The sequence below is a fragment of the Anolis carolinensis genome, chromosome 2 (genome assembly GCF_035594765.1).
Source record: "Anolis carolinensis isolate JA03-04 chromosome 2, rAnoCar3.1.pri, whole genome shotgun sequence".
Lineage (NCBI taxonomy): Eukaryota > Metazoa > Chordata > Lepidosauria > Squamata > Dactyloidae > Anolis > Anolis carolinensis.
The window spans coordinates 78169950-78197654 of NC_085842.1; the positions used below are offsets into that span (position 1 = coordinate 78169950).

General features: G+C 40.1%; 2 protein-coding genes across 2 annotated transcripts in view; one reads left to right on the plus strand and one right to left on the minus strand.

Moving 5' to 3' along the window:
- The window catches only part of LOC100560371 (inter-alpha-trypsin inhibitor heavy chain H3), a 32809-nt gene extending 22785 nt beyond the window's left edge, over positions 1 to 10024 (plus strand). The window contains exons 16-21 of the mRNA XM_062969361.1: positions 1383 to 1433; positions 4525 to 4638; positions 5141 to 5345; positions 5445 to 5617; positions 8583 to 8694; positions 9626 to 10024. Coding sequence (XP_062825431.1) covers positions 1383 to 1433; positions 4525 to 4638; positions 5141 to 5345; positions 5445 to 5617; positions 8583 to 8694; positions 9626 to 9755 — 785 coding nt within the window. The 3' untranslated portion in view covers positions 9756 to 10024. The remainder of the gene's footprint in view (positions 1 to 1382; positions 1434 to 4524; positions 4639 to 5140; positions 5346 to 5444; positions 5618 to 8582; positions 8695 to 9625) is intronic.
- Positions 10025 to 13957: 3933 nt separating this feature from the next.
- Positions 13958 to 27705, minus strand: part of LOC100553109 (inter-alpha-trypsin inhibitor heavy chain H3) — a 42265-nt gene continuing 28517 nt past the window's right edge. Inside the window, exons 12-21 of the mRNA XM_062970029.1 lie at positions 26253 to 26434; positions 24824 to 25009; positions 22787 to 22926; positions 22202 to 22356; positions 18796 to 18870; positions 17375 to 17488; positions 16218 to 16422; positions 15935 to 16107; positions 14383 to 14494; positions 13958 to 14294 (exon numbers count right to left, since the gene is read on the minus strand). Coding sequence (XP_062826099.1) covers positions 14162 to 14294; positions 14383 to 14494; positions 15935 to 16107; positions 16218 to 16422; positions 17375 to 17488; positions 18796 to 18870; positions 22202 to 22356; positions 22787 to 22926; positions 24824 to 25009; positions 26253 to 26434 — 1475 coding nt within the window. The 3' untranslated portion in view covers positions 13958 to 14161. The remainder of the gene's footprint in view (positions 14295 to 14382; positions 14495 to 15934; positions 16108 to 16217; positions 16423 to 17374; positions 17489 to 18795; positions 18871 to 22201; positions 22357 to 22786; positions 22927 to 24823; positions 25010 to 26252; positions 26435 to 27705) is intronic.

Here is a 27705-nt window from a genome sequence, read left to right on the forward strand (position 1 = left end):
CGACTGCCGCCAGTTCCTTCAAGGTCAAGCCAGTCACTTCAAGGATACCGTCCATCCATCTTGCCCTTGGTCGACCTCTCTTCTTTTTTCCTTCCATTTTCCCCAGCATCATGATCTTTTCCAAACTTTCCCGTCTTCTCATGATGTGGCCAAAATACTTCAGCTTTGCCTCTAATATCCTTCCCTCCAGTGAGCATCCGGGTATTATTTCCTGGAGGATGGACTGGTTGGATCATCTTGCGGTCGAAGGCACTCTCAGGATTTTCCTCCAGCACCAAAGTTCAAAAGCATCTATCTTCCTTCGCTCAGCCTTCCTTACGGTCCAGCTCTCGCATCCATAGGTTACTATGGGGAATACCATTGCTTTGACTATGCGGACCTTTGTTGCCAGTATGATGTCTCTGCTCTTCACTATTTTATCAAGGTTGGCCATTGCTCTCCTCCCAAGAAGTAAACGTCTTCTGATTTCCTGGCTGCAGTCTGCATCTGCAGTGATCTTCGCGCCTAGAAATATAAAATCTGTCACTGCTTCCACGTTTTCTCCTTCTATTTGCCAGTTATCAATAGATGTAGTTGCCATGATCTTGGTTTTCTTGATGTTTAACTGCAGCCCAGCTTTTGCACTTTCTTCTTTCACCTTGCTGATAAGGCTCCTCAGCTCCTCTTCACTTTCAGCCATCAGAGTGGTATCATCTGCATACCTAAGGTTGTTAATGTTTCTTCCAGCAATTTTAACTCCAGCATTGGATTCACTAAGCCCCGCACGTCGCATGATGTGTTCTGCGTACAAGCTGAATAGGTAGGGTGAAAGTATACAGCCCTGCCGCACTCCTTTCCCAATCTTGAACCAGTCTGTTGTTCTGTGGTCTGTTCTTACTGTGGCTACTTGGTCTTTATACAGATTTCTCAGGAGACAGACAAGGTGACTTGGTATCCCCATACCACCAAGAACACGCCACAGTTTATTATAATCCACACAGTGGGTGGCTTTAGAATAGTCAATAAAGCAGAAATAGATGTTTTTCTGAAACTCCCTGGCTTCCTCTATTATCCAGCGGATATTGGCAATTTGGTCTCTCGTTCCTCTGCCTTTTCTGAACCCAGCTTGGACATCTGGCAACTCTCACTCCATGTATTGCTGGAGTCTGCCTTGTAGGATCTTGAGCATTAACTTACTGGCATGGGAAATAAGTGTCGGGGGTGCTTTGAATGCGATTTCCTGCTTCTTGGCAGGGGGTTGGACTGGATGGCCCATGAGGTCTCTTCCAACTCTTCTATGATTCTATTATTCTATTCCATTTTTTACTTTAGCATCATGACTTTTCTTTCTTTCTATATATAACAGTAGTGTACAGTAATGATTTTTATTTCTTTCTATATAGCAGTTCAACCAACATATAGTAGACCACCTCCCAGCCACAGCTATACCAGTGGTGAGTTTTGTTTCAAATTGTAATCATTGGAGGGCAGGGGTCTGTGTTCAAAAGGTTTAAGCCATATAGCCCAAATTCTGTATTACAGCCAAGCGTATCATACATGACAGATACATAGCCCGCTACAGATTACAGAAATCGTTGTTTGGAAATGTAGGACTTTTCTAGGAAGCTCGTGCTCTGCCTCTTTCCCTCTCACATGAAAGTTTCCTACCTCTTTTCCTGCTTTTCTGACAGTAAGCTCTGTTTCTAAACAAAGCAAAAATCCATTAAGTAACCATGTTTTAATGTTTTGATGTAGATCCATGGTACTAATCAACATGTTAATGTGTCTTTGTAAACTGTGGTTAGAAAGAACCAGGACATTAAATAGATGCATTACTAACTTCTCTGCCCTCCAGTGCCCCTCTAGCCCCATGTCCACCTTGCGTTGGAATCTAAAAACATGGATGTTCTGGTGCACTTTTGAGTGAAGATGCCAACAGCCATGTATCTTGTTTTCAAACTGTACTGCACTTCAATATTGCCCCCCCCCCCATTTATAGGTTTTAGTGTTTTAATGTGATTGGTTCCCTGTCCTCCCATGCCAGTCTCTATTTTGCTCATGCACTTTACTCAGAGTTTTGCTCTAATCACCCTCTGTACATAGCAATTGATGTCTTGGTTTTAATAATTGTCATGTTATGTTGTTTTATAACTACAGTATGTTATTATATTGTGTTTTAAATTTATGGACTGTTTTTCTTATGTAAGCCGCCCCGAGTTCTTTCGGGAAGATGGAGGCGGGGTACAAGAATAAAGTTATTATTATTATTATTATTATTGACACAACGACGTTGTATGACACAGCAAACAAGATAGATATGCTGGGTTTCGTTTCACAAAATCACAAGTCGAACACTTCCCAAGTGTCTAGGACTGTGTGATGTATTTTCGGATGATGCGTGCAGATCCCAGCAGGGTGGCCTTTTGCAGTTGGCAGATCGTGATTTTGTCAATGTCTATTGTTTCCAAATGCCGGCTGAGATCTTTCAGCACGGCACCCAGTGTGCCCATCACCACCGGGACCACCTGCACTGGTTTCTGCCAGAGTCTTTGCAGTTCAATCTTGAGGTCCTGATAGCGGCTGAGTTTTTCCTGTTGTTTTTCGTCAATGCAACTGTCACCTGGGATGGCAACATCAATGATCCAAACCTTGTTCTTTTCCACAACTGTGATGTCTGGTGTATTGTGTTCCAGAACTTTGTCAGTCTGGATTCGGAAGTCCCACAGTATCTTTGCGTGCTCATTTTCCAATACTTTTGCAGGTTTGTGATCCCACCAGTTCTTTGCTGCTGGGAGGTGGTACTTGAGGCATAAGTTCCAATGAATCATTTGGGCCACATAGTTGTGCCTCTGTTTGTAGTCTGTCTGTGCAATTTTCTTACAGCAGCTGAGGATATGATCAATGGTTTTGTTGGTTTCCTTGCACAGTCTGCATTTTGGGTCAACAGCTGATTTTTCGATCTTGGCCTTAATTGCATTTGTCCTGATGGCTTGCTCCTGGGCTGCAAGGATCAGGCCTTCTGTCTCCTCCTTCAGGGTCTCATTTGTGAGCCAGAGCCAGGTCTTCTCCTTATCAGCTTTTCCTTCAATTTTGTCAAGTGCCACCTTGTGCAGGTGCCACCTTGACGTGGTGGGGGGGCTTGACTGCTCCAATGATGACTGAGGGCTGTGCTGACGGTAGTGTAACTACCGGCAGGTCCAACCAAGCCAGAGAGGCCTCAGTTGAGGAGCAGAACTAAGAGCACCTAACCCATTAGCATTATGGAGAATCAAACCCAAACGAAGTCTATACTGGCTCGGTCGTCGCCCAGGATAAAAAGGACCGCGGTGGATGCTGCTGATTCTGGACATCCATCGACAAGTGGGCTACGGAATCATCAAAACCCAAATGAACAGTCACAGAAGCGGCAGAAATACACAATGCCAGAAAACCGCACTATTATTATTATCATTATTATTATTATTATTATTATTATTATTATTATTATTATTATTATTATTATTAGTCGTCCCTATTCATGGGGGGGGGCGTGATAGGACTGCAAGGCTCCTTGCATTGGAAGACATACGTAGCTTTCTCTCCATAGTTTTACCAGTGAAGCATCTCAGCTACATGTTCCTTAATAATGTGCTTTCTTTATAATTCTGTAATGCATGGTGATGACTTGTCCTCCAAATGCTGATGAAGTACTAGCTCCCATCATCCCTCATCTTGAGCTAGGTCTTAGGGAAAATTGAGACTAACAACTAAAGTAGAAAGTGACCAACATGATTTAAGCCAATATCTGGAAGGCCATAGATTAGATTCGCCAGAAGAATACAACAGCAGTGGCTACAATCAGAGGCAAGAATTCGCAGGTGGGAGACGTGCTTAAACCTTTTGCAAGCTTTCAAAATGTCCACATCAAGGGTGTAACTATCTGCACCATAGATTTAATGCCACGTTTACTGCCTCCAGTGGCACAGCGGGTTAAACTGCTGAGCTGCTGAACTTACTGACAGAAAGGTTGACGGATCGCATCCGGGGAGCAGGATAAGCTCCCACTGTTAGCCCCAGTTTCTGCCATCCCAGCAGTTCAAAAACATGCAAATGTCCATGGATCAATAGATACCGCTCCAGCGGGAAGGTAACGGAGCTCCATGCAGTCATGCCAGCCACATGACCTTTGAGATGTCTACAGACAACGCTGGCTATTTGGCTCAGAAATAGCACTGACCCCCAGACACGACTAGACTTCATGTCAGGTGAAAACCTTGAACTTTGCTTTACTTATTGTCTGATTCATTGCTATGGCATCATGGATATTATACTTTTACAAGGCGTTGAGCCTTCTCTGCCAAAGACTCCTTGTGCCTCGTCAAACTACAACTCCTGGGTTCCACAGCATTGAGCCAGGACAGTTAAAGTGGTGTCAAATGGTCTTATTTCTACAAGGTGGATTCATCTCCAGTTGGGTAAAGGGGAAAACAGCACTATAATTAAAAAAAATAGCAGAGAGCTTTGAACAAGGAACAGAATGATCTAAACATAAATCTGTATTTTCAGTTGATGGAGATCCACACTTCATTATAGATGTTCCCCTTAAAGAAGATGCTCTTTGCTTTAACATCAATGATGATCCAGGCATAGTATTAAACCTCATTAGAGACCCAGCTACAGGTAAGCTGAATACAGACATGCCTTCCCATTTCATTTCATATGCCCAAGAATTAAGTGCTGGAATTAAGCATGGGACTTAACGTCTTCATAAGTGGACCTATGCATGTTGGGAATAGCATTGAGAAGCTTCCCAACAGAGTAATTGATGTCTGGGCACAATGTGCATCCAGACACCAGCTAGCAAGAACCCAGTGCATACCAGGAGTATCCAGTGAGTGTGCATCAAGAGTGACCAATTCATGTCAGAAACACCCAGTGTGCATTCAGACTCTCTTGTTAGCATCCAGATGCACATTTTCATAAATCACTAAAAGGATTTCATTGTATTTCCACAATGTAGCTATAGATTCATAAAGTTATGGAGCATTAACTATGGTAACTTCAGCTCATGTCATTTCTCTGTTAAATTCATCACTTTATTTATGCTTATGTTGTTTATTTCCTATAGTATATTTTAGTTATGTTTCCTTCTTCCCACTTTCACGATGTCCCATCCTATTAGGTATTATTGTCAATGGCCAACTTGTTGGAGATAAACAGAGCAGTAATGATGCCAGTCCACACAATACGTTCATTGGGAGACTTGGGATTCTAAACACGCAATTGAACATGACACTTGAAATCACTCCTGAGAAAATCACTCTTCAAATTGGCAGAAAGCCAATAAATTTCACATGGTTTGATGAAGTCACCTTACGACATCCAAAGTAATGCTTGCACCAACATTTTATATATTTTTAAAAATCATTTTGGGCATTGAAAGCCATTGTACTCATTTGTGCGTACTCTATTTTCTAACCAATTAGCTTGACTTTGAAAATCATTCGGGAAAAAAGTTTGGAAATTTCAATGGGAGATGGAGTGAAATTTGAAGTCGTTTTGCATCAAGTCTGGAGGAAACATGCAACATATGGAGATTTTCTGGGCTTCTATATAATAGACGGTCACAAAATGTCTGAACATACCCATGGCTTATTAGGTATGAATTTACAAAAGTTTGATTAATGTGTGTATATATGTGTGTGCAAGCCAAAGGAAGTTATTTGTTTTTCTGTCGTATGGAAGCCCACTGCTCATATTGAAAGTCTGCTTTATCAGCTTTTGGTGAAACATTACTTCTTAGCAAATCTTCCGTCAAAGTACTGAAGATACAGATCCTGTGAATGGATGATTCTTGAATATTTGCTTTCTGGACTTTCAACTGGGACATTCAATTAACATTAGACAAGATAGTTCTTTGTTTGGGGGGGGACTAATATAATTCAGCAAACACACCACTTTTTACTTTCCTTAACCTGCAGCCCAATTCCTTCTCTGTCTTTTATTTTATATACCAATATATCGGTGGTGACATAAACATTTATTGGGCAAAAAGGGGTAATGAGTGGAAAATATTTAAGAAATACTGGTGGATATTGGTATTTATTTATTGTGTCAGAAGTAAATTGAGAATACAGTTATAATGTATAGAAAAACCACAAATAAAGTTAAAAACTTGGCATTATACTAAATTTCCTTTGATCAGAAGCTGGCCACTTGGAGTGCTTCTGGCGGCGCTATAAGGTGGTCCTCCACTGTGCATGTGGCAGGGCTCAGGCTGCACTGGAGTAAGTGGTCTGTGGTTTGCTCTTCTCCACACTCACATGTTGTGGACTCCACTTTGTAGCCCCATTTCTTAAGGTTGGCTCTGCATCTCGTGGTGCCAGAGCGCAGTCTGTTCAGCGCCTTCCAAGTCGCCTAGTCTTCTGTGTGCCCAGGAGGGAGCTTCTCATCTGGTACCAGGTGTTGCAATACTGGCTAAGCAATATAATTTCTCCAGTGGTGTAGGGTGTGGACATCCTGTGATAATGCAGCATGTCTCATTAAGAGCCACATTGTCAGACCTCTGTCAGCTGGGCACCAAGAACCATACACATAGGCCAGTCTCTATCTATTATCTTTATTAAGGAAATATATAAAGGCAATAAAAACAAGTGAAGAATATAGTTCAGAAGCAGACCTTTCAAATGAGGTCAAATGTAGTCCAAAAATGTATTGTCCAATAAATGATATTAGAGTTCAAAGTTTTAATCCACTTGACCGAAACACACACTTTTGCCAAGCAATAGTGTGGGGAAATGTCAGAGTCTTAGAAGTCCAATGAAGCTTGACAACAAGGCTGGAAATAACTTGGTTCTTTGACTAGGTCCGTGACTAGAAACAAGGTAATCTGTGGATCCTGGAACAAGGTTCGTGGTCGAAAGCAAGGCGATGCATAAACTTGAATACGTGATCTGGGAGGCAAGGAACTGGGGTTACGAAGTCCACACACGATCTCACTCCTGAAGCTGATCTGTTGACTCCGCAAAGAATCTCCCGCGCCAAACACCTATATTGGGTCTCGTTTTCCCGCCAACAATCTCTTTCCCTAGAGAACGAGAAGCGAAACCCAACTCTGTCCAGATGCATGACTCTTTAGAATTTCCCAAGGGAAGCAGGCCTAATCAGCCTGTTGTTTGGCAGCGATCCGTAAACTCCTCCGATTTGCTTCTCTGACTCCTCTGTCTCTAGAGTAAGATTCCTTCCTGGGAAACAGAGGGGAGTAATGCCCAAGGCCTGTTTTACTGAATTCTTGAGGGCAAACATCAACATCCGGCAGGTGAAGGGACTCCGGTTCTTGTTGAACCGGCGAAAACCCCATGTTTTCATCTTCATCAGCCACAATAGTACTAGGAACAGGACTACAAGGCCCATGAGGCATCACACACATTCACTGTTTTAATGTTTTAATGTGGTGAGATATATTCCACACTGGGCATGCATATTCAGCAGCAGGAAGGGGAGGCATGAGAGAAGCCTTCTTGCAGGATAGTAACACATCGTCTTTGTAGGTGGTTGATTCTCTCACACCAGAACAACTTGCAGCATGGATTTTGATATTCCAGCACAATGCTGAAATCACACAATTCCACCTTCTGCTGCCTGTTTTGCTTTTACATATATTTGCCAGATCACATGGTAGTTGCCCAGGCCATCAGTTTCAGTCTGAATGGTCCCGCTCAGAATTTACAACCTTGGAGAGATCTAGGCTGCTTCTGCTTTGCTCATTTTTTTTAAAATGGTCATTATTTTGCTCATCTTTTATAGAAAATCCAGATTACTATCCAATAATTTCACTCTAACATTTTCCCTGTTCGTCTCCTGTCTTGCTTTCAGTTCTTGCTCAGTTTGATGATGATTTTAAAAAACTTAAAATATAATTGCATAATCAATCTATTTATTTATTTTATTTATTTACTTTATTTCTACCCCACCTTTCTCCACCCCGAAGGGGACTCAAGGCAGCTTACATATGACAACCATTAGATGACTTGAAAACATACAAACAATGACATAAAATCAATTATTTTTTTAAAAAATTAATACATATTAAACAATTAGACCTTAGTTAACTCTTTTTCCCTCATGTGGTCACAAATCTCTGAATAAGTATTTTAGCCATCAATTTCTGTCTCTTGGTTGAAGAATAGGAAAGACTTCTTAGCATTCAGAGTAATTGCTCACGATTTAATTATATTAGAATGAACAGGAAACAACTTCATTAAAGGCCATAAGAAGCAGAGGTTGTTGTATAAGGAAGAAGCAGGGATGATACTATTCTTCAAAGGGCTACAAATAGGAAAAAGGGAAAAGTTTACTCAATGAACTTTTGAGGATACATACGTTGACCGGGTTTTTTCTCTTTATGGTTTGAGTATTTTAAATACATTAATATATTAGGATTTGGCCTATAGAATCCAGTTTTCTAAGACTGGAAAATTTAACATTCTCCTATGCATATTCAGCATTTTAATGTTAGTTTTATCTGACTACTGAAAAGGGATACCTCAGCGGGACCAAATGGTTTTTGTAGATACATAAAACAAGACAATAGTAGTAACAGATTTTTCCCCCCAAACCTTTAGGGCAGTTTTTCCATCCAATTGACTTTAGCATTCTTGAAGTACATCCTGGGTCTGATCCTAAGAAACCAGATGCAACCATGATTGTGAAAAACAATCAGTTGACAGTGACTAGGTAAGCAGTAAATCAAACATTTAGGAGATAGTATTCCTATTGAACCAGTAGAATGAACTGACACAAAAACGTATATTTCCCATAGTTACAAATGTTTCAGATTGTTTTTCAAAGAACTGTTATATGTTAAATTGGTGCAATTATGAGATTTGGTTTGGGTCAATCCAAGGTGATGGCTCCTACTGCCAGATTCTGCAGATAGAAAGAGCTTGGGCTTTTACATGGAATCACTTTCAGGCACAGTTCACCTCGTTTGGACTCACCTGAAGCAAACATATTAGGAGAGACACATAGTTTTGTCCACTTCCAGTGTCCTTCTCCTTCGTGCATGTACAGTAGAGTCTCACTTATCCAACATAAACGGGCCGGCAGAATGTTGGATAAGCGAATATGTTGGATAATAAGGAGGGATTAAGGAAAAGCCTATTAAACATCAAATTAGGTTATGATTTTACAAATTAAGCACCGAAACATCGTATTATAAAACAAATTTGACAGAAAAAGTAGTTTAATACCCAGTAATGCTATGTAGTAATTACTGTATTTACAAATTTAGCACCAAAATATCACGATATATTGAAAACATTGACTACAAAAATGCGTTGGATAATCCAGGACGTTGGATACGCGAGTGTTGGATAAATGAGACTCTACTGTACTTGCAATGTCACTCTTTTGGTGTTCAAGTAGAGACTCTCAAGTCAGTTGTGAATACTAATTTCTTAGTTTCAAAACTGTGTGGAGGATGTCCTCATATGCAGGAGGCTTTGTGCTTCACTCTCAAAATAAAGAGATATCCATGGGAGTGGAGAGGTACTGCAATACTACCCCCCTTGTGTTTGTTTCTGCTAATTGAGAATACCTAGATTCCATTGTTTTACCTGCATGAAATCTGAATATTGCATTTCAATGTTTTTTTTTTCATTTTTAGGGGATGGCAAAAGGATTACACAGATGATCCAAAACATGGCAGGAATGTCCCTTGTTGGTTTATTCACAATAACGGAGAAGGTCTAATTGATGGCGCACATACCGATTATGTTGTTTCAAGTCTGCTTTAGGTGTTCTTCCCAGCTACTGAAAATTATAGTGACAGGATGCAACTATTTTATATAACCAAAATATACAACTCTGGTGTATTAGGTGTCTACAAAATGGCACGTAGATAGAATTTGCATTTTATAAAACAATGGGCTGTTGTTGCCTCATATTCTTCACGTTTTAGGTACATTGACTTTTTCTCTCTGTGGTTCAATGGATTCACTGTTTCTGCAATCTAAATGTAGTAGGTTACTAAAAATTTCAAATAAAGTTAAGGGGTCAGACCCAATCATCTTGTGCAATCATTTCAACTAGTCTTCAAGGTTCAAGTGAGCTTGTGTGTTCTGCAGCATCAAGTGTCATAATATCTGCATGCAGTCCCCTGATATTATCCTACAATGACTGTATCCGCATACTCTGATGCAATGTGAGTTAAGTCCTGTCTTGAGACCCATCTTTGATAGAAAGGCATAAATCAATATAAGTTTACACTGCCATTGTAATGAAGATTGAATTGCATTATATGGTCATATAAGATCCAGTGGGGTCCCCTGGTGGCACAGTGTATTAAAGCGCTGAGCTGCTGAACTTGCGGACCAAAAGGTCCCAGGTTCAAATCCCGGGAGTGGAATGACCGCCCGCTGTTAGCCCCAGCTCCTGCCAACCTAGCAGTTCGAAAACATGCAAACATGAGTAGATCAATAGGTACTGCTCCAGCGGGAAGGTAATGGCACTCCATGCAGTCATGCTGGCCACATGACCTTGGAGGTGTCTATGGACAATGCCCGCTCTTCGGCTTAGAAATGGAGATGAGCACCAACCCCAGAGTCGGTCACGACTGGACTTAACGTCAGGGGAAAACCTTTACCTTTACCTAAGATCCAGTTGTCCACACCTCCAACACTCTGGGAGCCCTTCCAGGCAGGCCCTATATCTCAGGATCTGATCCCAGGTTTTCTGTTTATCCCAGATTATCTGGCAGTGCAGACTCATATAACCCAGTTTAAAGCAGAAAACCTTGGATCAGATAACTGCAGAACTATTTAACCAGCCATGGATTTTTTATAATTACAGTAACTGCAACTCTGCTTTTATAGTATTCATATACCTCAGGATGATGTTTAATAACTGGACCAAGCCTCGAGCATACATGAGAAGTCTTGGTTGAATCTACACTGCCATGTAATCCAGTTTCAGGATACAGATTAACAGCATTGAACTATGAGTCTACACTGCCATATAATGCAATTCAGTGCAGTTAATCTACATTATGAAACTGGATTATATGGCAGTGTAGATCCAGCCCTTGTCTGCCAAGGTGGGTGCTTTATTAAGAGAGAGAGAAAATATGTACAGTAGTTATGTGTTTACTCTGTACTAAAGCAACGTGACAATGAAAGTATATGTTTCAAATTTCCTCTAGTCTGCATGTCATACTATATAAACTATACTATAGCCCCACCTACACTGCTCTTAAATGCAGATTGAACTGCATTATATGGTCAAGATAGACTCATATAATGCAGATTGAGGCTGAATCTATGCTGTCATATTATCCAGATTATCAAAGCAGATAATCCAGAGGTCAGTGAATGCTGGTAATTTTGATTTCGATTTCCACTCAGTTCTTGATATTATTGTCAGTGTAAATCCAAACCAGAGATTTTCAACTATTACTGAACTTGAACTTAAACTACATTAAAGTTTAAGGAAAGGAAAGTTTCATTTTTCCACAATCTTGGTTAGCCTGCATCCTGAAGTTACTACGTAACAGTGATAGTGAATCCCAGCCTGACCCTACTCCCTCCCCACTCAGTGCTCAGCAACCATTGCAATCAACAGGGATCTATTGCTCTGAAGCTCAAAAAAGAGATAATATTGCTCAGGACACAGCTAAATACTTCCTTGCAATCTCTGTTGCCATAAAGTTTCCGTTATAATCCGCACCTTGCAGCAGAGATTGGCTGTATTTGAGGGAGGTGACAATGTTAGGCCCCTTCTACACTGCTATATACAGTAATCCAGATTATCATATCAGATAGCATATTATTTGCTTTGAACTGGATTATTTGAATCTACACTGCCATATAATCCAGTTCAAAGCAGATAATCTGGATTTTATATGGCAGTGTAGAAGGGGGCCATAGTCAGCATGTTCAGCTAAAGGGGAACAGATTCCTATCAAGTGCAGTGGCTGCTGACCAGTAAGCATGGATTGAGATACTTTCGTGGTTCCAATGTAACACCTAAATAAGAGAATACCTAAGAATCGTGAACATGATGTCATGAATGCATAAGAGTTGCTTGTGGATTTGTAACACTTACTAGGATTCCAGCCATCTTTCATTACTTAATGTGGTAAATGAAACACTATTAAAATTTGTTAATTAATTACACTTGTGTTTCTGACTTTTGGAGAATGTGTGGCATTGGGGTTTTCTGCACAAGAAAAAAAAACATAGTAAAATGTGACATTTTTCCACATACTTTGTTCTATCTAAACCAGTGGTTCCCAAACTTATTTGGCCTACCGCCCCCTTTCCAGAAAAAATATTACTCAGCGTCCCCTGGAAAGAGGGGCGTGGCTTCAAGGGGTGGGCGTGGCTCCTGCTCAAGATGATGGGGCTGAGCCTCTTCCCTAGTCCAAGATGCAAGGCTGCGAGGGGAAGGGGGAGGTGGGCGGGGCCACAAATGGGTGGCCAGGACTGGGATGGGAGGAGTTACGAGCTCTGAGGCAGGGCTGAGCTTCTATCCTTGTCCTGCGGCGCCTGCCAGGACACAGGGGGCGTGGCTAGAGGAGGCGGGGCCTCTTCCCAAGTGCCTGATGGGGCTGAACCTCTATACCCCGCCTCTGTGTTCTAACAAGCGCCTCAGGGGAGCTATACAGAGGCTCAGCCCTGTCTCGCGCTCTTGGGAAGAGGCCCCGCCCCCACCCCAGCTCCTCCCTTTAGTCCTAAAAGGCCTCTCAGGAGAGGTATAGAGGCTCAGCCCTGTCTCGGGCTCTTGGAAGGAGGCCCTGCCCTCTTCCCTAGCTCCGCCCTTTGTGTCCCAACAAGCGCCTCAGGAGAGATATAGATTCTCAGCCCTGTCTTGGGCTCTTGTGAAGAAGCAACGCCCCTCCCCTGAACCCGCCCCCATGTCCTCCTTCGGGGAGGTCCTTCTCATGGTCCCACTACCCACACAAGCGCAGTTGGTGGGAATGCGGGAAAGGGAATTCTTGGTGGTGACACTCCTGCTCTGGAATGCCCTCCCCAACGGAATTGGACAGGCTCCCTCCCTAGCTTCCTTTAGGAAAGAATTATCGACATCCACAATTATGACTCCAAAACCTGCCGTATACATGATGTCTATTTATATATGAGGAGATTGATTGACACCCAAGACAAGGGTTTCAAAATTATGTAACAAAGCTCCATTCAATATCTGATTAGCAAAGTGCTTACTTATGAGCCGTAAATACTCTAAACCCAATTTTGTTGTCTAAAATTGTTGCTACATGCATTGGAAGCCCCTGCAGATGAAAGATCTGCCCCCTTTTCAGGTCATTTGCGGCCAGAAGGCTCGGTTTTAGGGTTAGGGAAACTCTTCTCAAAACTGGAAGGTGAAAAAAACAACCGATTGGCAAAAAAAACAAAAAATCAACATACCCAGGCTTAGGCTACCCAAAATGGCCAATCAAATTCCCAAGCAACATTAGCACATATTTGGATATATTTTTTTTGAGAGAGAGAGGACGATCTCTTTAAAGTCTTGTAAAGCCTCTTGCCCACTGGAAGTGACCTGCTCCTGCTTTCAGGCCTACTATTACTATGGGATTTCTCATACTCTTTCTGAATTGAAAGTAACTGACAGTGGGGAGAAAGTATGAGGTGTGTTTGCTGCGAAGTGTTCAGTGCTCTTCATTTGTGTACAAAAGTTTTGATATACTCAGGAAAAAAAAATCTCACTTTCACTCTGTTATATAAATGAGTCTATTTGAATTTGGTCTTCATTTAGCCCCAAATATGGTATGCAGAACTGATACAAGTTTACTCAGAAATACGTTCCACTGTATTTGTTGCCTCTTACTCTCAGGTTAATTAAAAATATGTCACCACAGTAGCATTTCAAGAGTTATTAGACCTTCAGCCATTAGTCAAAGTTTTAAGGCCTTTGGTTAAAGGGGCTAAATGTGGACTATGAGTGACCCACTGGTACAGAAATATCAGGCTAATTTTTGAAATTAAATTCACGCAGAGTACTCATTTATTGTTTTGCAATAAAATTAGGCAAACAACTGTTTTCCATAAGGAAGAAGTCATCATGACAGATCATAAAAGTATCCAGCTGCTGACAGGAACATATAATACACATAATTCTAGATTATAGCTGAGATTCTGAACATATTGCCTTAGGAAAAAAATATTTTCATAATCACAGGGACTATTCATCCAAATATGCTGGGAACAATATAGTCTGTGTGCACCCCATCAATAAGGCCTTCTCCATTGTTGTGAACAAACCAGCAAGGCACATTGAGGCCATGGCGAGTATCTTCTGTGTAATCCTTCTGCCAGCCCCTGAAAGGGAAGAACCAAAATAGTGAGCTTTGAGCATCCACTTCATTCAGGCACTTTAATGTCAATTTAAAATTCTGATTCTGCTCACCTTGTTACGGTCAACCAGTTATTTTTCACAACCATTGTGGCATCTGGTTTTTCTGGATCAGACCCAGGATGGACTTCAAGGATATCGAAGTCAATGGGGCGGAAAAATTGACCTTAAAATGCAAATAACAACAGCAATTATTACTAAACATTTTCTAATAACTGATACAATCTCACATGTTTATTTCATTATGACTTAATTGTTTATGTCTTATTCAAAGGGGAGAAAGAGACCTATCAGCACCATCTTGCCAACTCAGTCTCTAATTATGGTCAATGGCATATTTGGTCAGGAGCAAAATTAAATGCTGAGGAATTAGTGGCATGCAAATGTGTAAATGCCACAGGGAGAGAGAAGCAAATGTCTGGAATGTGAGCCAAGGTCAGAAATAAAAGAGGTTCTGATTGAGTTTAAGACAGAGAGAGAGACACACACACAGAAGGTAAAGATATTCATTTGCTTTCCAAACCAGCAAAACAGGAATGCGTCGAGAAGGTTAGAAAAAACACAGTATCTCTGTGAAAAAGGTTCATTTTTACATAGAAATATGGTAGCCTTTTGCTATCTGGGAATTTTTCTGATGATGATGATGGTGGTGATGATAACAATTAACAGACCAAAAAGAAAAAACAGATTGGTCTGACTTCAGAGATTTTATTCAGAGTGGCGGAAATACACTTACAATAGATCTATCTGACGTTTGAAAATATAAAATTTAAGGAAGGTAAACTGGAAAATACAACAGATGACTCTTGAAAAGTCAACTCCTCAAGAGGACAATGGGAGGTCCAACTCCTTTTTATTTCTTTTTTCTTTTTCTTTTTTTTTTTGGGGGGGGGTTCTCTCTCTCATTCTTTCACCTCTCTTCTGTCTCTCCTTACAAATCTAACTTTCCCTCTATCTGCACTCTCACTATCCCTCACAGGCATGTTTTCCTCGCTTTCGCTGTAAATATCACTTTTAACACAATAAAAATTATAATAAAAAAGAATTCAATAATAACTATTATCATTATCGTTATCATTATTATTATTATTATTATTATTATTATTATTATTATTATTACACACCTCTCGCAGCAGCTCAAGGTGGGGTACAAACCATATTGTTGGAGTAGTGGTGGAAATAATGTACATGATTAACTGATTTAGAGATCTAATCTTTGTACCAATCACTGACATAATTTTCTCCTGCAGAGACTCTGAAAAATTGTTGCTTTTGAAAAATATTTGCTGGTCAAGACCTTCTCTGTGCAGGAAAATGCTTTTTAGAAAACAATCGGAACAGTAGAGAAAATATCAATTTTGGCAAACAAACAAACATTTAGACACAAGTGAATTCTGCACAGATATAAAAGCAGTGAAGAATCTCATTCTCTATTTCAGTTGAGGAATCGCATCTCTGCAAAATATTTTCATTAAATAAATATTGCCTGAAAACCAATGTGAGAAACTTCCAAGGGAAACTTAATTTTTTCCTTTGTGCCTGTCCTTTAATATAAGGAATCATGCTTTACAAAGATGCATTGTCGTTTTTAAAGATAAGTTATTACCTAGCAATCCATGAGTTTGTTGAGACAGTCTGTGACTATCCAGTGTATAAAATCCTAGGAAATCTCGGTGCAGGGGATGTTTTTTCCATACTTGATGCAAAATAACAACAAATTTTGCTCCGTTGTCCATTGAAACCTCCATGCTCTTTTTTCGTTTGATGACTAGAGTCAGACTAGGTGGGGAGAAAAAGAAGAAGCTGAACAGAACGAAGAAAGCTTTATCCTGAATAAAAAAAAAGCCCACACCTGTGGAATACGTAAGGACTCTGGCATAAGAATTTACCTGGGTTGTTGCAAGATAACTTCATCAAGCCAACTGAATGCTGTACGTTTTACACCATTATGAAGAATGATTTGCTCAGTGGTGATCTCAATTTTTATATTCCGGTGGATATTTGCGATCCCAAGTTTTCCAAAATATGTATTCTGTTCTCTTACATCATTGTTGCTTTTCTTCTCACCAATGAGCTGTCCATTGACCACAATACCTAAGGGCAAATGATGTTAAGCAATGTTATCTTCATAAAATTCCATACAAGCCATGAAGATAATGAAAAATCTGCAGTTTAATTTGGTTGCACTAGAATTCATTGAAAATTTAAAAAAATATTTGATAGCTTTATAACAAATTTAACTTCTATTCTTAATCATTCTCCAAATAAAGAGGCAAGGAATACTCAGAGGTGATTTTGCCACTTCCTCCCTCCAAAATATAGTCTACAGCACTCGGTACTCAGGGTGCCATTAGACTGTAGAATTAATACAGTTTGAAACAACCTTAATTGCAACGGCACAATGCTATGGGATCATGGGAGTTCACATTTTGTAAGATCTTTAGGGTTCTCTCAAATAATGCTGGTGGCTCACCAAACTACAGCTCTCATGATTCCACAGCACTGAGCCATGGCATTCAAAGTGATGTCGAAATGCATTAATTCTTCAATGTAGATGTATCCTCAGTGGCAGTCTCCCATCCAAGGCCTCACTTACTTCCAAGATCAGACAGATTGGGTGCCTTTAGGTGTTCAGGCCCAGTGCTTTCACTATAAGGTACTTCAGAATATATGCCTGACTATACTATGTAACGGAGCTCCCTGTAGCGCAGTGGATTAAACCGTTGAGACGCTGAACTTGCTGACCGAAAGGTTGGTGGTTCAAATCCAGAGAGCGGGATAAGCTTCTGCTGTTAGCCCCAGCTTCTGCCACTCTAGCAGTTTGAAAACATGCAAATGTGAGTAGATCAATAGGTACCGCTCAGGTGGGAAGGTAACGGCACTCTGTGCAGTCATGGCGGTCACATGATCTTGGAGGTGTGTACTGACAACGTCAGCTCTTCAGCTTTGAAATGGAGATGAGCACCGAACTCCAGAGTCAGACACGACTAGACTTAATGTGAGGGGAAAACCTTTACCTTTTCCTGATCAAAGAGAAAATACTCACCTGTAACTGGGTCACTTATTAAACTTAAGACTGCCCCTGGGTCTTCATTAATATTGAAACAAAGGGCATCTTCTTTTTGAGGCACTGCAATAATGAAGTGTGGATCTCCATCAACTGCAAAACAAAATTGAACATCAATATACTGCTGCCATCTTTTATAAAGATGTTTTTATCTTGCTGAACCACAATTTATCCTTATTCCAGTGAGTTCATTGAGAGTGACATGACTGCCACAGCCTCCTACTCCTCAGCAGGTTACCACCTCAATTTCTTGTGTGTGTGAAGTGGAGGAATTATAATATATTTACCATTTTCTTGTTTCTTGTTTTTCTCAAACCATTTTCTTTACTTGCCTTGGATCCCATCCAAGGAGAATGGTGGAGTTCGAAATAAATAAATAGTCCCACACGAGTCAATCGAGTGGGGAATAAATCAGTCCAAATGCAGGGGAAAGTACTTTCTTTAAAAATAAGAGGGAAAAGTACTGAGTATCCCATATGGACAGCAGATTGAGCCAAAGCAGGGCCAATTCACTGTCCAGACTGTCCCAAAGCATCCTCTGACTTTTCCCAAAGTGGGGCAAATCTGGTTTCAATCTATAACTCCAGGATACTCCTCTCAAGTGTGTATTCATGGGGTTTTAGGCTTGTGCAGATAAAGCCCAAGGTTGGATCCTACCCACTTCCTCTCAGAATGGATGCTTTTGGCTTTGGGAGATTGAACTTAAATGGGAAAAGGAAACAAGGGAAGGGCATCTCTTTTCTCACTACTTCATTCTGATTAAGAGCAATTCCCTACTTTTGAAAAATAGGTGAGAAATCAGTGTGTGAATAATACCCTTAGCTCTTCACATTTTGGGTTTATTATTCATGAGTTTGAGGAATATGTTCTCTCTAAAATTGTCTAATTCCTCTAGTGTGACCCTATGGTTGACTGCTGCCATATAGTTGAACTGGAGGACCTAGAGAATCCTAACTTCGTAAAATTGGAGGGCCTATTGTATAGCATATAGTTTATTTATTGACATGTCTTCTAATGGCAGTTTCAAGCAGAAGTCAGTTGTCATTAAGAAACTTGTAGCTGAAGATATTGGCAGAAATATTTCTGATGTTTAAATAACTTAGATTCTTTAAGACAAATCCTGACACCAGCATAAGTTTCCTTGCTTTTATCTCAATAACAGATCTTCACAAAGGACTCACAGTTTCTTCTGCATTCTAAGGGATATTTTTCTCAATTTGGAAATAATAAAAAAAGGATTCAGGAATGCTCTGTCACCAAAAAGACCATCACAAAATTCTGTTGATAAGCTCTTCAGAACCTGCAGATACCCATAGTAAGTTTAACTTAAATTAATCACACTTTTATTAAATGCTCTTAGTTACTTCAGTATTTCTCTGCAATTTGAAAAAAAAACTTACCACTAGAATAATGATATGGAGTTGATGGAGCACTGTACTGGGAATGCCTGCCTGCTGTTTGAAAAGAAAGGAACTCTGGTTAAACTTAAATGAAAATTGACTACCTACACACTCTGCCCTGTGCTAAGCCGTTACCCGTTTCTTACATTATGATTTAGTACTGTTTTGTATTATGTGCAGATGTAAGCTGATAATATGGGAGTTCTCATCTGCATGGGCATGAGGGGCCAGATTAAAATGAATCTTCAGATCCACGCAACCAAGCAATATAATGCTGACATTTAAAAATGCAACTTTCCCAAATAAAGAAAGCAACAATTGTAAATTATATTTAATGGATTAAAGTAAAATGTAATTTTATAGTTCCTGATATGATATCCTTCTCCTTTTAGATGATACAGCTAAAAATACATATCATACCAAAATTAAAACAGAATGCAACTATTATGGAATTAAGAATGATTAAAAGTATGCTCACTGGGGGAAAACACCATGAATAAGCACATTATTAATGGTTGTTTCCATATGAACAATCCACTTTTAAAGGTCTTTATTTGACTGTGGAAACATAGCAAAGAGCGGGGCAGCCAAGGGAGCTCTACTGAGCATGTGAGCAGCCAAGGTGAAGAGAATATTTAGATCTTACTAAACAATTCCCTTTCTGTTGTGAGAAATAAGAGAAAAAGTAAAAACAAATGTCAACAACAATGTCAAAAACTGTAGGAAAGACAGCAAATGCCACTCCTTCCTTCCTACCATTCTTTTGGCAGGAATATGGCAGGTTTTCAGATGTACTGAACCAGAGCACTGCAATGCTGTCCTTAGAAGTGCCATTTTCAATTACATTTCCAGGCTCTTACAAAAAAAGCTAAAAAAAGTGAATTCCTTTTATGTTAGCTTTACCAATAAACAGTTTATTTAAATAGTCCTGTGCTATGTACATAAAGATCTCTTGCATGAGCTGCCAAATATTGTTTTTAAATCTTTCAATAATCAAGTCCTAAACTAATAAACCGAACTCCAAAATAAATAGAATGGGACTTACCTTCAGCTGTTTTCAAGGAGGTTTAATAAAATGAGAAGAAGATAGATTAGTCTTTCCACCAATTTATTGTAACATTTTACACCAAAATTTCCTTAGCAAGCATAATATTGATAGTACATATCAGCTGGTTGACAAGTATCTAGGCAAATATAATTATGCCTCTTGCATCTAGAAACTAGTTCAAGCAAAACAATTCCTTCTCTTCTAAATGTCCTTAACTTTGACCAGAGCCTCAAAGAAAGAATAGTTCTTAATGTTCCTCTCTGTCCAGGGTATATACTAGTCACAGGGTAAACTAGTCTGAGCAAGTGTCTGTGTCCTTCATCACTCCCCATAAAGTGTTCATGTTCCCCTCCACTTACCCAAATATTTTGTTTCATTTTTGCAGATTCTGAATTTCTGGTGAAGGTTCTTGTTACAATAAATAGGAAACAGGAGTTAACTATTTCCCTGGTGTTTCTAGCAACGTGGGCTGGGGAATGGATGACAACCGCAATTGTGATTAAATTAGATTTCAGTCTTAAGAATCTAAAGATTAAAGTTCTTATTCTTAGTGACTTAAGTATTTCTGATATTCAAGAGGCAAATATAGTTAATTTCCCACTAAATGGGACTGAAGACCAACCCCTAGCCACTTTGATGCTACTAATTCACCCCTCTCAAGTACAGTACTGAGTTATATCACTTTTACAGTATCTAAACAGGTGCAAGTGAGGTTTGCTAATCTCATTTTATGAAACATAGTGGTACAGTAGTGTCTCGTTTATCCGACCTACGCTTATCCAATGTTCTGGATTATCCAACACAGTCTGCCTCCCAGCCAGATCCACAGCTATTTCTCTAGGCAGCAAGGACTGAACTTTTTACGGATTTAATTTCTGACAATGTTGTTACTACCGTGTTTCCCCGAAAATAAGACAGTGTCTTATATTAATTTTTGCTTCCAAAGATGTGCTAGGTCTTATTTTCAGGGGATGTCTTATTTTTCCATGAAGAAGAATTCACATTTATTGTTGAACAAAAAATGAACATTTATTATATACTGTACAGTAGTTGTCATCACAAACCAGCACAGCCAAACAAACTGTGAATCTTATCAAGAATTTCTTGTTACTACCATTATTTCCATGTACAAGACTCTATGGTACGTACATTTACCAATCCTGCATGCTCTGGTGTTGTTTGGCGGGCATGCTTCCAAACAAAAAACATTGCTAGGTCTTACTTTCGGGGGAGGCCTCATATTTAGCAATTCAGCAAAACCTCTACTAGGTCTTATTTTCCAGGGATGTCTTATTTTCGGGGAAACAGGGTATAAGTTCATTTTATGCAATTGATCTGTATTTGTTGTTAATTTGTTAGTAGCCAATGTTTTTGTAGTCAATGTTTTCAATACATTGCGATGTTTTGGTGCTAAATCCGTAATTACAGTAATTACTACATAACGTTACCGTGTATTGAACTGCCTTTTCTGTTAATTTGTTGTAAAACATGATGTTTTGGTGCTTAATTTGTAAAACCATAACATAATTTGACATTTAATAGGCATTTCCTTAGTCCCTCCTTATTATCCAACATTTTTGCTTATCCAACGTTCTGCCGGCCCGTTTATGTTGGGTAAGTGAGACTCTACTGTAGCTTGATCTCAAGACCTTGGGGAGCTTTTGACCAGTATCAGTTTGCCATGTGTCAAAAGAGAGCTCGAAGGCCTCCTGTATCTGAGATCTGGCAAGAAAAGCACACTGTTCTGCATTGTTCTTACAGTGCAAATATTGTAAGACTAGCTATTGCTCGCAGGCCGATCAAAAGACTGTAAAACAAAATACATATTTAAAACTGTCCTGTCATGTTCTATTACCTTCTTGGTAGGAATATTCCAGAATCTCCTGAGATCTCACAGGATAAAGAAGCACTTATCATGATCATTATAGTTTGCAAGGGTCAAGGGAAATTGGAGGATGCTGATAACCCTGGGAAGAAGTAGCCATTTTAGGTTACAGTCATGTTGGAAGAAATGAAGTGCCCCAAACAGTCCTTTTGCCTTGGTCCAGACCTATCCAGGAAGAAAGGTCTGGAGCTAGAGTAATAGCTCATCAAACATCTCTCAGCGCTATTTGTAAAGAGGATGCATGAACTAGATCAGGGCCCTAATAATAACACAGGAAGATGGATGCCCACAACATCACCCATAAAACTGCCTGATGGGCGTCTAGCAATCGCTGAAACATTATCTTGCTCTGCCCCCTGCTGGATAGGATTTGATCTGTATGGCAGGAGTGTTAGTAATGGGGTATTTCTCCATAACAAAGAGAAACTGCTAAAAGTAGAAAGGTTTAATTATTTATGGAACAAAGTTTCTACCTTCTATAGGCTTGTCAGCAACTACCTCTGGTTCTTCATCGTCTTCTGGCTTTGTGACTATCATGGATGTCAAAGGAGTCACAAACTTATATTTCAAAGACATCTCCAAGGCTTTAGCAGTGAGGTTTCCCTTTTCATATCCTGTTGCTATGGAGCTAAATAGAAGAATATTAGATAATATTTAGATGTTGGCATTTTAACAATAATTCTATTCATTATTCATTATAAGACACCACTGCATATCACCAATGTGAAGTTATATTTTAGCTCCCTGGGCAGAAAATCAGACCAAGGAAAACAATAGCTGGCCACATACATCAGTCTGAGAAGGAAGGTATAAAGGGAACTACACAAGAAGAACATTAGACTCCAGCTGAAAGGGAAACACACTCTGCTTTCCGCTTGCTATCAGCAAAAGAACTTATGTGTAAATATTGGAGAAAGAGGGTGAGGGAGAAGTAGGGAGGAAAGGAGAGTTACTACAACCTGTTGCTGCAAGTTGAATTGAGAACTATTTGACCAAATGTCAGAGTACACAAAATAAATGAGTATGTATTGTTTTCATTTGAAAAGACCCTTCATTACCTTTTCTCTAAAAGTTGCCGAATTGTGAGATAAGCCCAGAGTCTCTCAATATATTCTCCAAATATGTACTTTTGCTCCTCAAAAGCTTTGGCTGTTTCTTCAACATCTGCTTGTTCAGTGAAAGTCAGATCCTTAAGCGCCTTAAGGAGAAATTCAGTGTCATAAAATGCATTTAATGGTACAATAATAATGGTGGTGGTGCAGTGTGTTAAAGCGCTGAGCTGCTGAACTTGGAGACCGAAAGCTCCCAGGTTCAAATCCCGTGAGCAGAATGAGCGCCCGCTGTTAACCCCAGCTTCTGCCAACCTAGCAGTTCGAAAACATGCAAATGTGAGTAGATCAATAGGTACCGCTCCGGTGGGAAGATAACGGCACTCCATGCAGTCATGCTGGCTACATGACCTTGGAGGTGTCTACGGACATCGCTGGCTCTTCGGCTTAGAAATGGAGATGAGCACCAACCCCCAAAGTCGGTCACGACTGGACTTAACGTAAGGGTAAAACCTTTACCTTACTAATCTTTTAGCAATATACACATAGCTTTTAGGGCTGGGATGTGTGGCCACTACTGTGAACTCTACTGGGTTTTCATTTTCATTTATAAGACTGATTTGCTTCTTACAAGACCAAGTATTCCATAATTACCAGTTATTCTTTCATGTAATCTAAACAAGCGGAGCTTAGATTTTTTCTTATATATACACTGGAGGTAAAAATATGTACTGTTTTTAATTTGCTTCTTAAGTTAGTATGAATTCTGCCAAATCACAGTTTTAAGTTCCGCTATTCAGTGGTGCCACCAGGAATAGGATCACCTAGTGTCTAGTGTCATGGGTCATAGTGTCAACCTCCTCCCATACCAGACCAGACCACAATAGTGTTGCTCAAATACCAGAAAATGCAACAAAATTGACAACTATTTTCTTTACAAAAAAAAAACCCTAGCAGATATGAAAACAACAGTCCGAGCTTATAGCACGTGCAGATGAAACCACATCTGCACATGCATCATTGTAACAGGGTAATAATAATAGCTCTGACCAAATTGCATGTGCATTAAAAGATTCAAAAATGTAATATAGCCTAGAGTTGTAGTCTTGTAACTCTGTTGATACAGTACATGCAAGCTAGGCTTACAAAAAAATGCTGTTGTTATCTAACTAAGGTAAAGGTAAAGGTTTTCCCCTGACATTAAGTCTAGTCATAGCCTGTTCTGGAGGTTGGTGCTCATCTTCATTTCTAAGCCAACGAGCCAGCATTGTCCATAGACGCCTCCAAGGTCATGTGGCCGGCATGACTGCATGGAGTGCCGTTACCTTCCCGCCAAAGCGGTACTGATTGATCTACTTACATTTGCATGTTTTCAAACTGCTAGGTTGGCAGAAGCTGGGGCTAACAATGGGAGCTCACCCCACTCCCCGGGTTGGAACTGCCAACCTTTTGGTCAGCAAGTTCAGCAGCTCAGTGGTTTAACCTGCTGCACCACGAGATATATTTTTATTAAAATACATTTACTGAAAATGTGTTGTCAAAGGCTTTCATGGTTGGAATCACAGGGTTGTTGTGTGTTTATACCTCTCAACCTCTGAGGATGCCTGCCATAGATGTGGATGAAATGTCAGGAGAGAATACTTCTGGAACATGGCCATACAGCCCAGAAAACACACAACAACCCAAATTTACTGAAACATTGCACAAAAACATTATGGACACTCATTTTAGTGCCAACACCCCTCCCCCTGTCCCTAGTACAATCTACTCCCCACTAGTGAAGCTGCAGCTGCAGCTATCCACTGAACTTTGTGCACTTGCGTTTCACTAAATGCTAATTTAGTTCTGCCTTTTGGACAAAGTGTTAGGGGTACCACAATGTGTTTGAAATAGCATTTTTTTCACTTGAGGCATTTAAAATCTCAGCAGTCCTTAGCAAACCACATTTCATAGATTCAACTTTATTGTTTGTAAATTTTATGTAATTTGTAATAACTTCTCAGTTATTCTTCTTCGCACATCTTTGACAGTCAGATTAATACTCACTCCATGAGCTTTCACCTCTGCCGTAATACTGTTCAAATCATTGTCTGTAATTCGTCCGGCCACAACAAGCTCTGAGCCATCATAATAATGTTTAAAATTATTTTCAGTCACGTCAGAGATGACATTTTCAGGATATTCTAATGCTACGTCAGTAAGCAAAGGATTGGCAACTTCATCATAAAAACCCTACAAACAAAACATTAGAATAACTATCAGCAGTAATACAAATGTATCTGTTGAGAGCAAAATAAGGACAGAAAGTATCAGAGTTTAAAAAACTGCATTTCTTACATTTGGGGGGGGGGGGGTATATTGTATTCCTAACAAATAACATAAGACCCTAACTCCGTAAAGTCCCACCGAGAGTAGTTCCTATCAAGCAATAATTGAAGGATGAGTAAATTCCTCCATTAATAATACAATATAGATCCAAAAGGACTACTCTTGAGTCAGCATAGTGTAGTAGTTTGAGGATTGGACTACAACTCTGGGAACCATAGTTCAATTCCCCACTTGACCACTTAGTGACCTTGGATGAGACACTGTCTTAACACCAGAAAACTGTGTGTGAGGGTCATTTTAGGACTGCCATAAGTTGGAATCAACTTAAAGGCATACAGCAGTAAGGTGTACAGCCGTGATTCCCAAACTTATTTGGCCTACTGCCTTCTTTCCAGAAAAAATATTACCCTGTGCCCCATGAAAGGGGGGCATGGCTTAGAGGGGTGGGCGTAGCTCCTGCTCAAGAGGGCGGGGCTGAGCCTCTCCCCTAGTCCAAGATGCAGGGCTGGGAGGGGGAGGGGGAGGTGGGCGGGGCCACAAATAGGTGGCCAGGACTGGGATGGGCGGAGTTACAAGCTCTGAGGTAGGGCTGAGCTTCTATCCCTGTCCTGCAGCGCCTGCCAGGACACAGGGGCCGGGGCTAGAGGAGGGGGAAGGGCTTCTTGCCAAGTGCCTGATGGGGCTGAAACTCTATACCCCGCCCCGTGTTCTAACAAGCGCCTCAGGAGAGGTATATAGAGGCTCTTGGGAAGAGGCCCCACTCCCACCCCTAGCCCCGCCCTTTAGTCCTGAAAGGCCTCTCAGGAGAGGTATAGAGGCTCAGCCCTGTCTCGGGCTCTTGGAAGGAGGCCTCAAAAAAATAACAAATGAAGGCTATATTTCATGTTATTATAGGCCAAGATCCTGTCTGATGCTGGAGGGGCCTAAAGATTCAAACATATACTCTGAAGGTTAGAGAATAGAATAGTAACCAGCAAAGACTGTTGGGCTCAGTGGGACCGAGATGCACCAAAGAGCGATGCGACCTGGGAATAAGGGCTCTATTGAAAGTACTTAATACTTCCTGGGTTAATGTCATAAATATTGGCAAAACCCTGGTTGTGTAAAGATAACTTGCTAAGAATACCCTGTCTAAAATTAGAATTACCTGTAATTGTAAGGCTGCATCAGAGTCGTCATAGATACGGCGAGCCACACCATTGTTCACTTTTGACAATCTTTCCAAAAATCCATAGTCAAGATTATATCCAAAACCAAGACTGTACAAAGGGTATTTTCCTTGGGATGCATTTTTTGCATTTTCCTGAATTCTAAATTGATCTGTTTCACCTGCATGGAAGAAGCTATATCAATTTAACTTTGCATTTCACTTTGACAAAATAACATGGAGGAAAACTCTACCAAAATGTTTTAAAAGACCAATTACATTTTTAACATCTGGAAATTAATAACAGGGGAAGTGGAAAAACAGAACCCAAATAATATAGTTTGAGCAATCCTTCTCATTGCTTCTGTAGCCTATGTGTAGTTTGTATATTGTATGTTCACAGATTCATTATGGTTAACTCGACATTTTAATTTATTCAGTAATGAAATCTAATATTAAAGCCAGAGCTATATTCCTGTTGGGGTCTGACTAGATGCTGAATTGTTTGAGTGGCATCCAGGATCTAATCTGTTTTAACATGGATCCTGAATCAAGATTCAAGAAAGTGGACATTCAGACTTCTTCTTTTTTAAATAAATTTTATTGAAGGGGCAAGTGATAATCAAACAGACATACATACAAATTAAAAACAGGATTAACATATAGGATAACAGTGAGGGAAGTCTGGGGAGGGAAATGGGGAAGTGAAGACTTCTGAAATTTACTTACATTGGCTTTTTTTTTTTTTGAAATGGCTATAACCTTTTTTCACCCATCCATATACATTTTTGAGATATGGTAAACTATCAAAATTCAAACAAACACCTCAAGAATTCTTAAACAAGAATTTTTAAACTGGCATAAAAATATTAACCATTTTGATCCCTTGCCACCATCACCACCTCAATATTTCCTATAACCATCAAATCATGAAAACAAATTTTAAAATAGAATGATTTTCAATCAAATTGCAGAGCCAGATATGTTGGTGCATATCAGAGTGCATCATGGGAAAATGGCCCCAAACCCCTTGCCCTTCTTTGTCCTAGAGCATCAATAAGCTACGTTTGTTAAGGCTGGGCTAAGATTTTTTGTATGTGTCAGGAATATCTTGAGAAACTGCAAGTCGCTTCTGGTGTGAGAAAATTGGCTGTCTGTTGTCCAGGGATGCCCAGATGTTTTGATGTTTTACCATCCTTGTGGGAGGCTTCTCTCATGTCCCTGCATGGGGAGCTGGAGCTTACAGAGGATTCGAACCAGCAACCTTTAGGTCAGCAACCCAGCCTTCAGGTCAGCAGTCCTGCCGGCTCAGGGGTTTAACCCATTGAACCAGCGGGGGCTCCTTTGGGCTAAGATAAATAACAGCAGTAATGAAATGACGGTATAATTGAAGAGATAATGTTTTCTTTTCTTTAATCTACAAGCAATGCAATTGTCAAATTAAATGATGCCA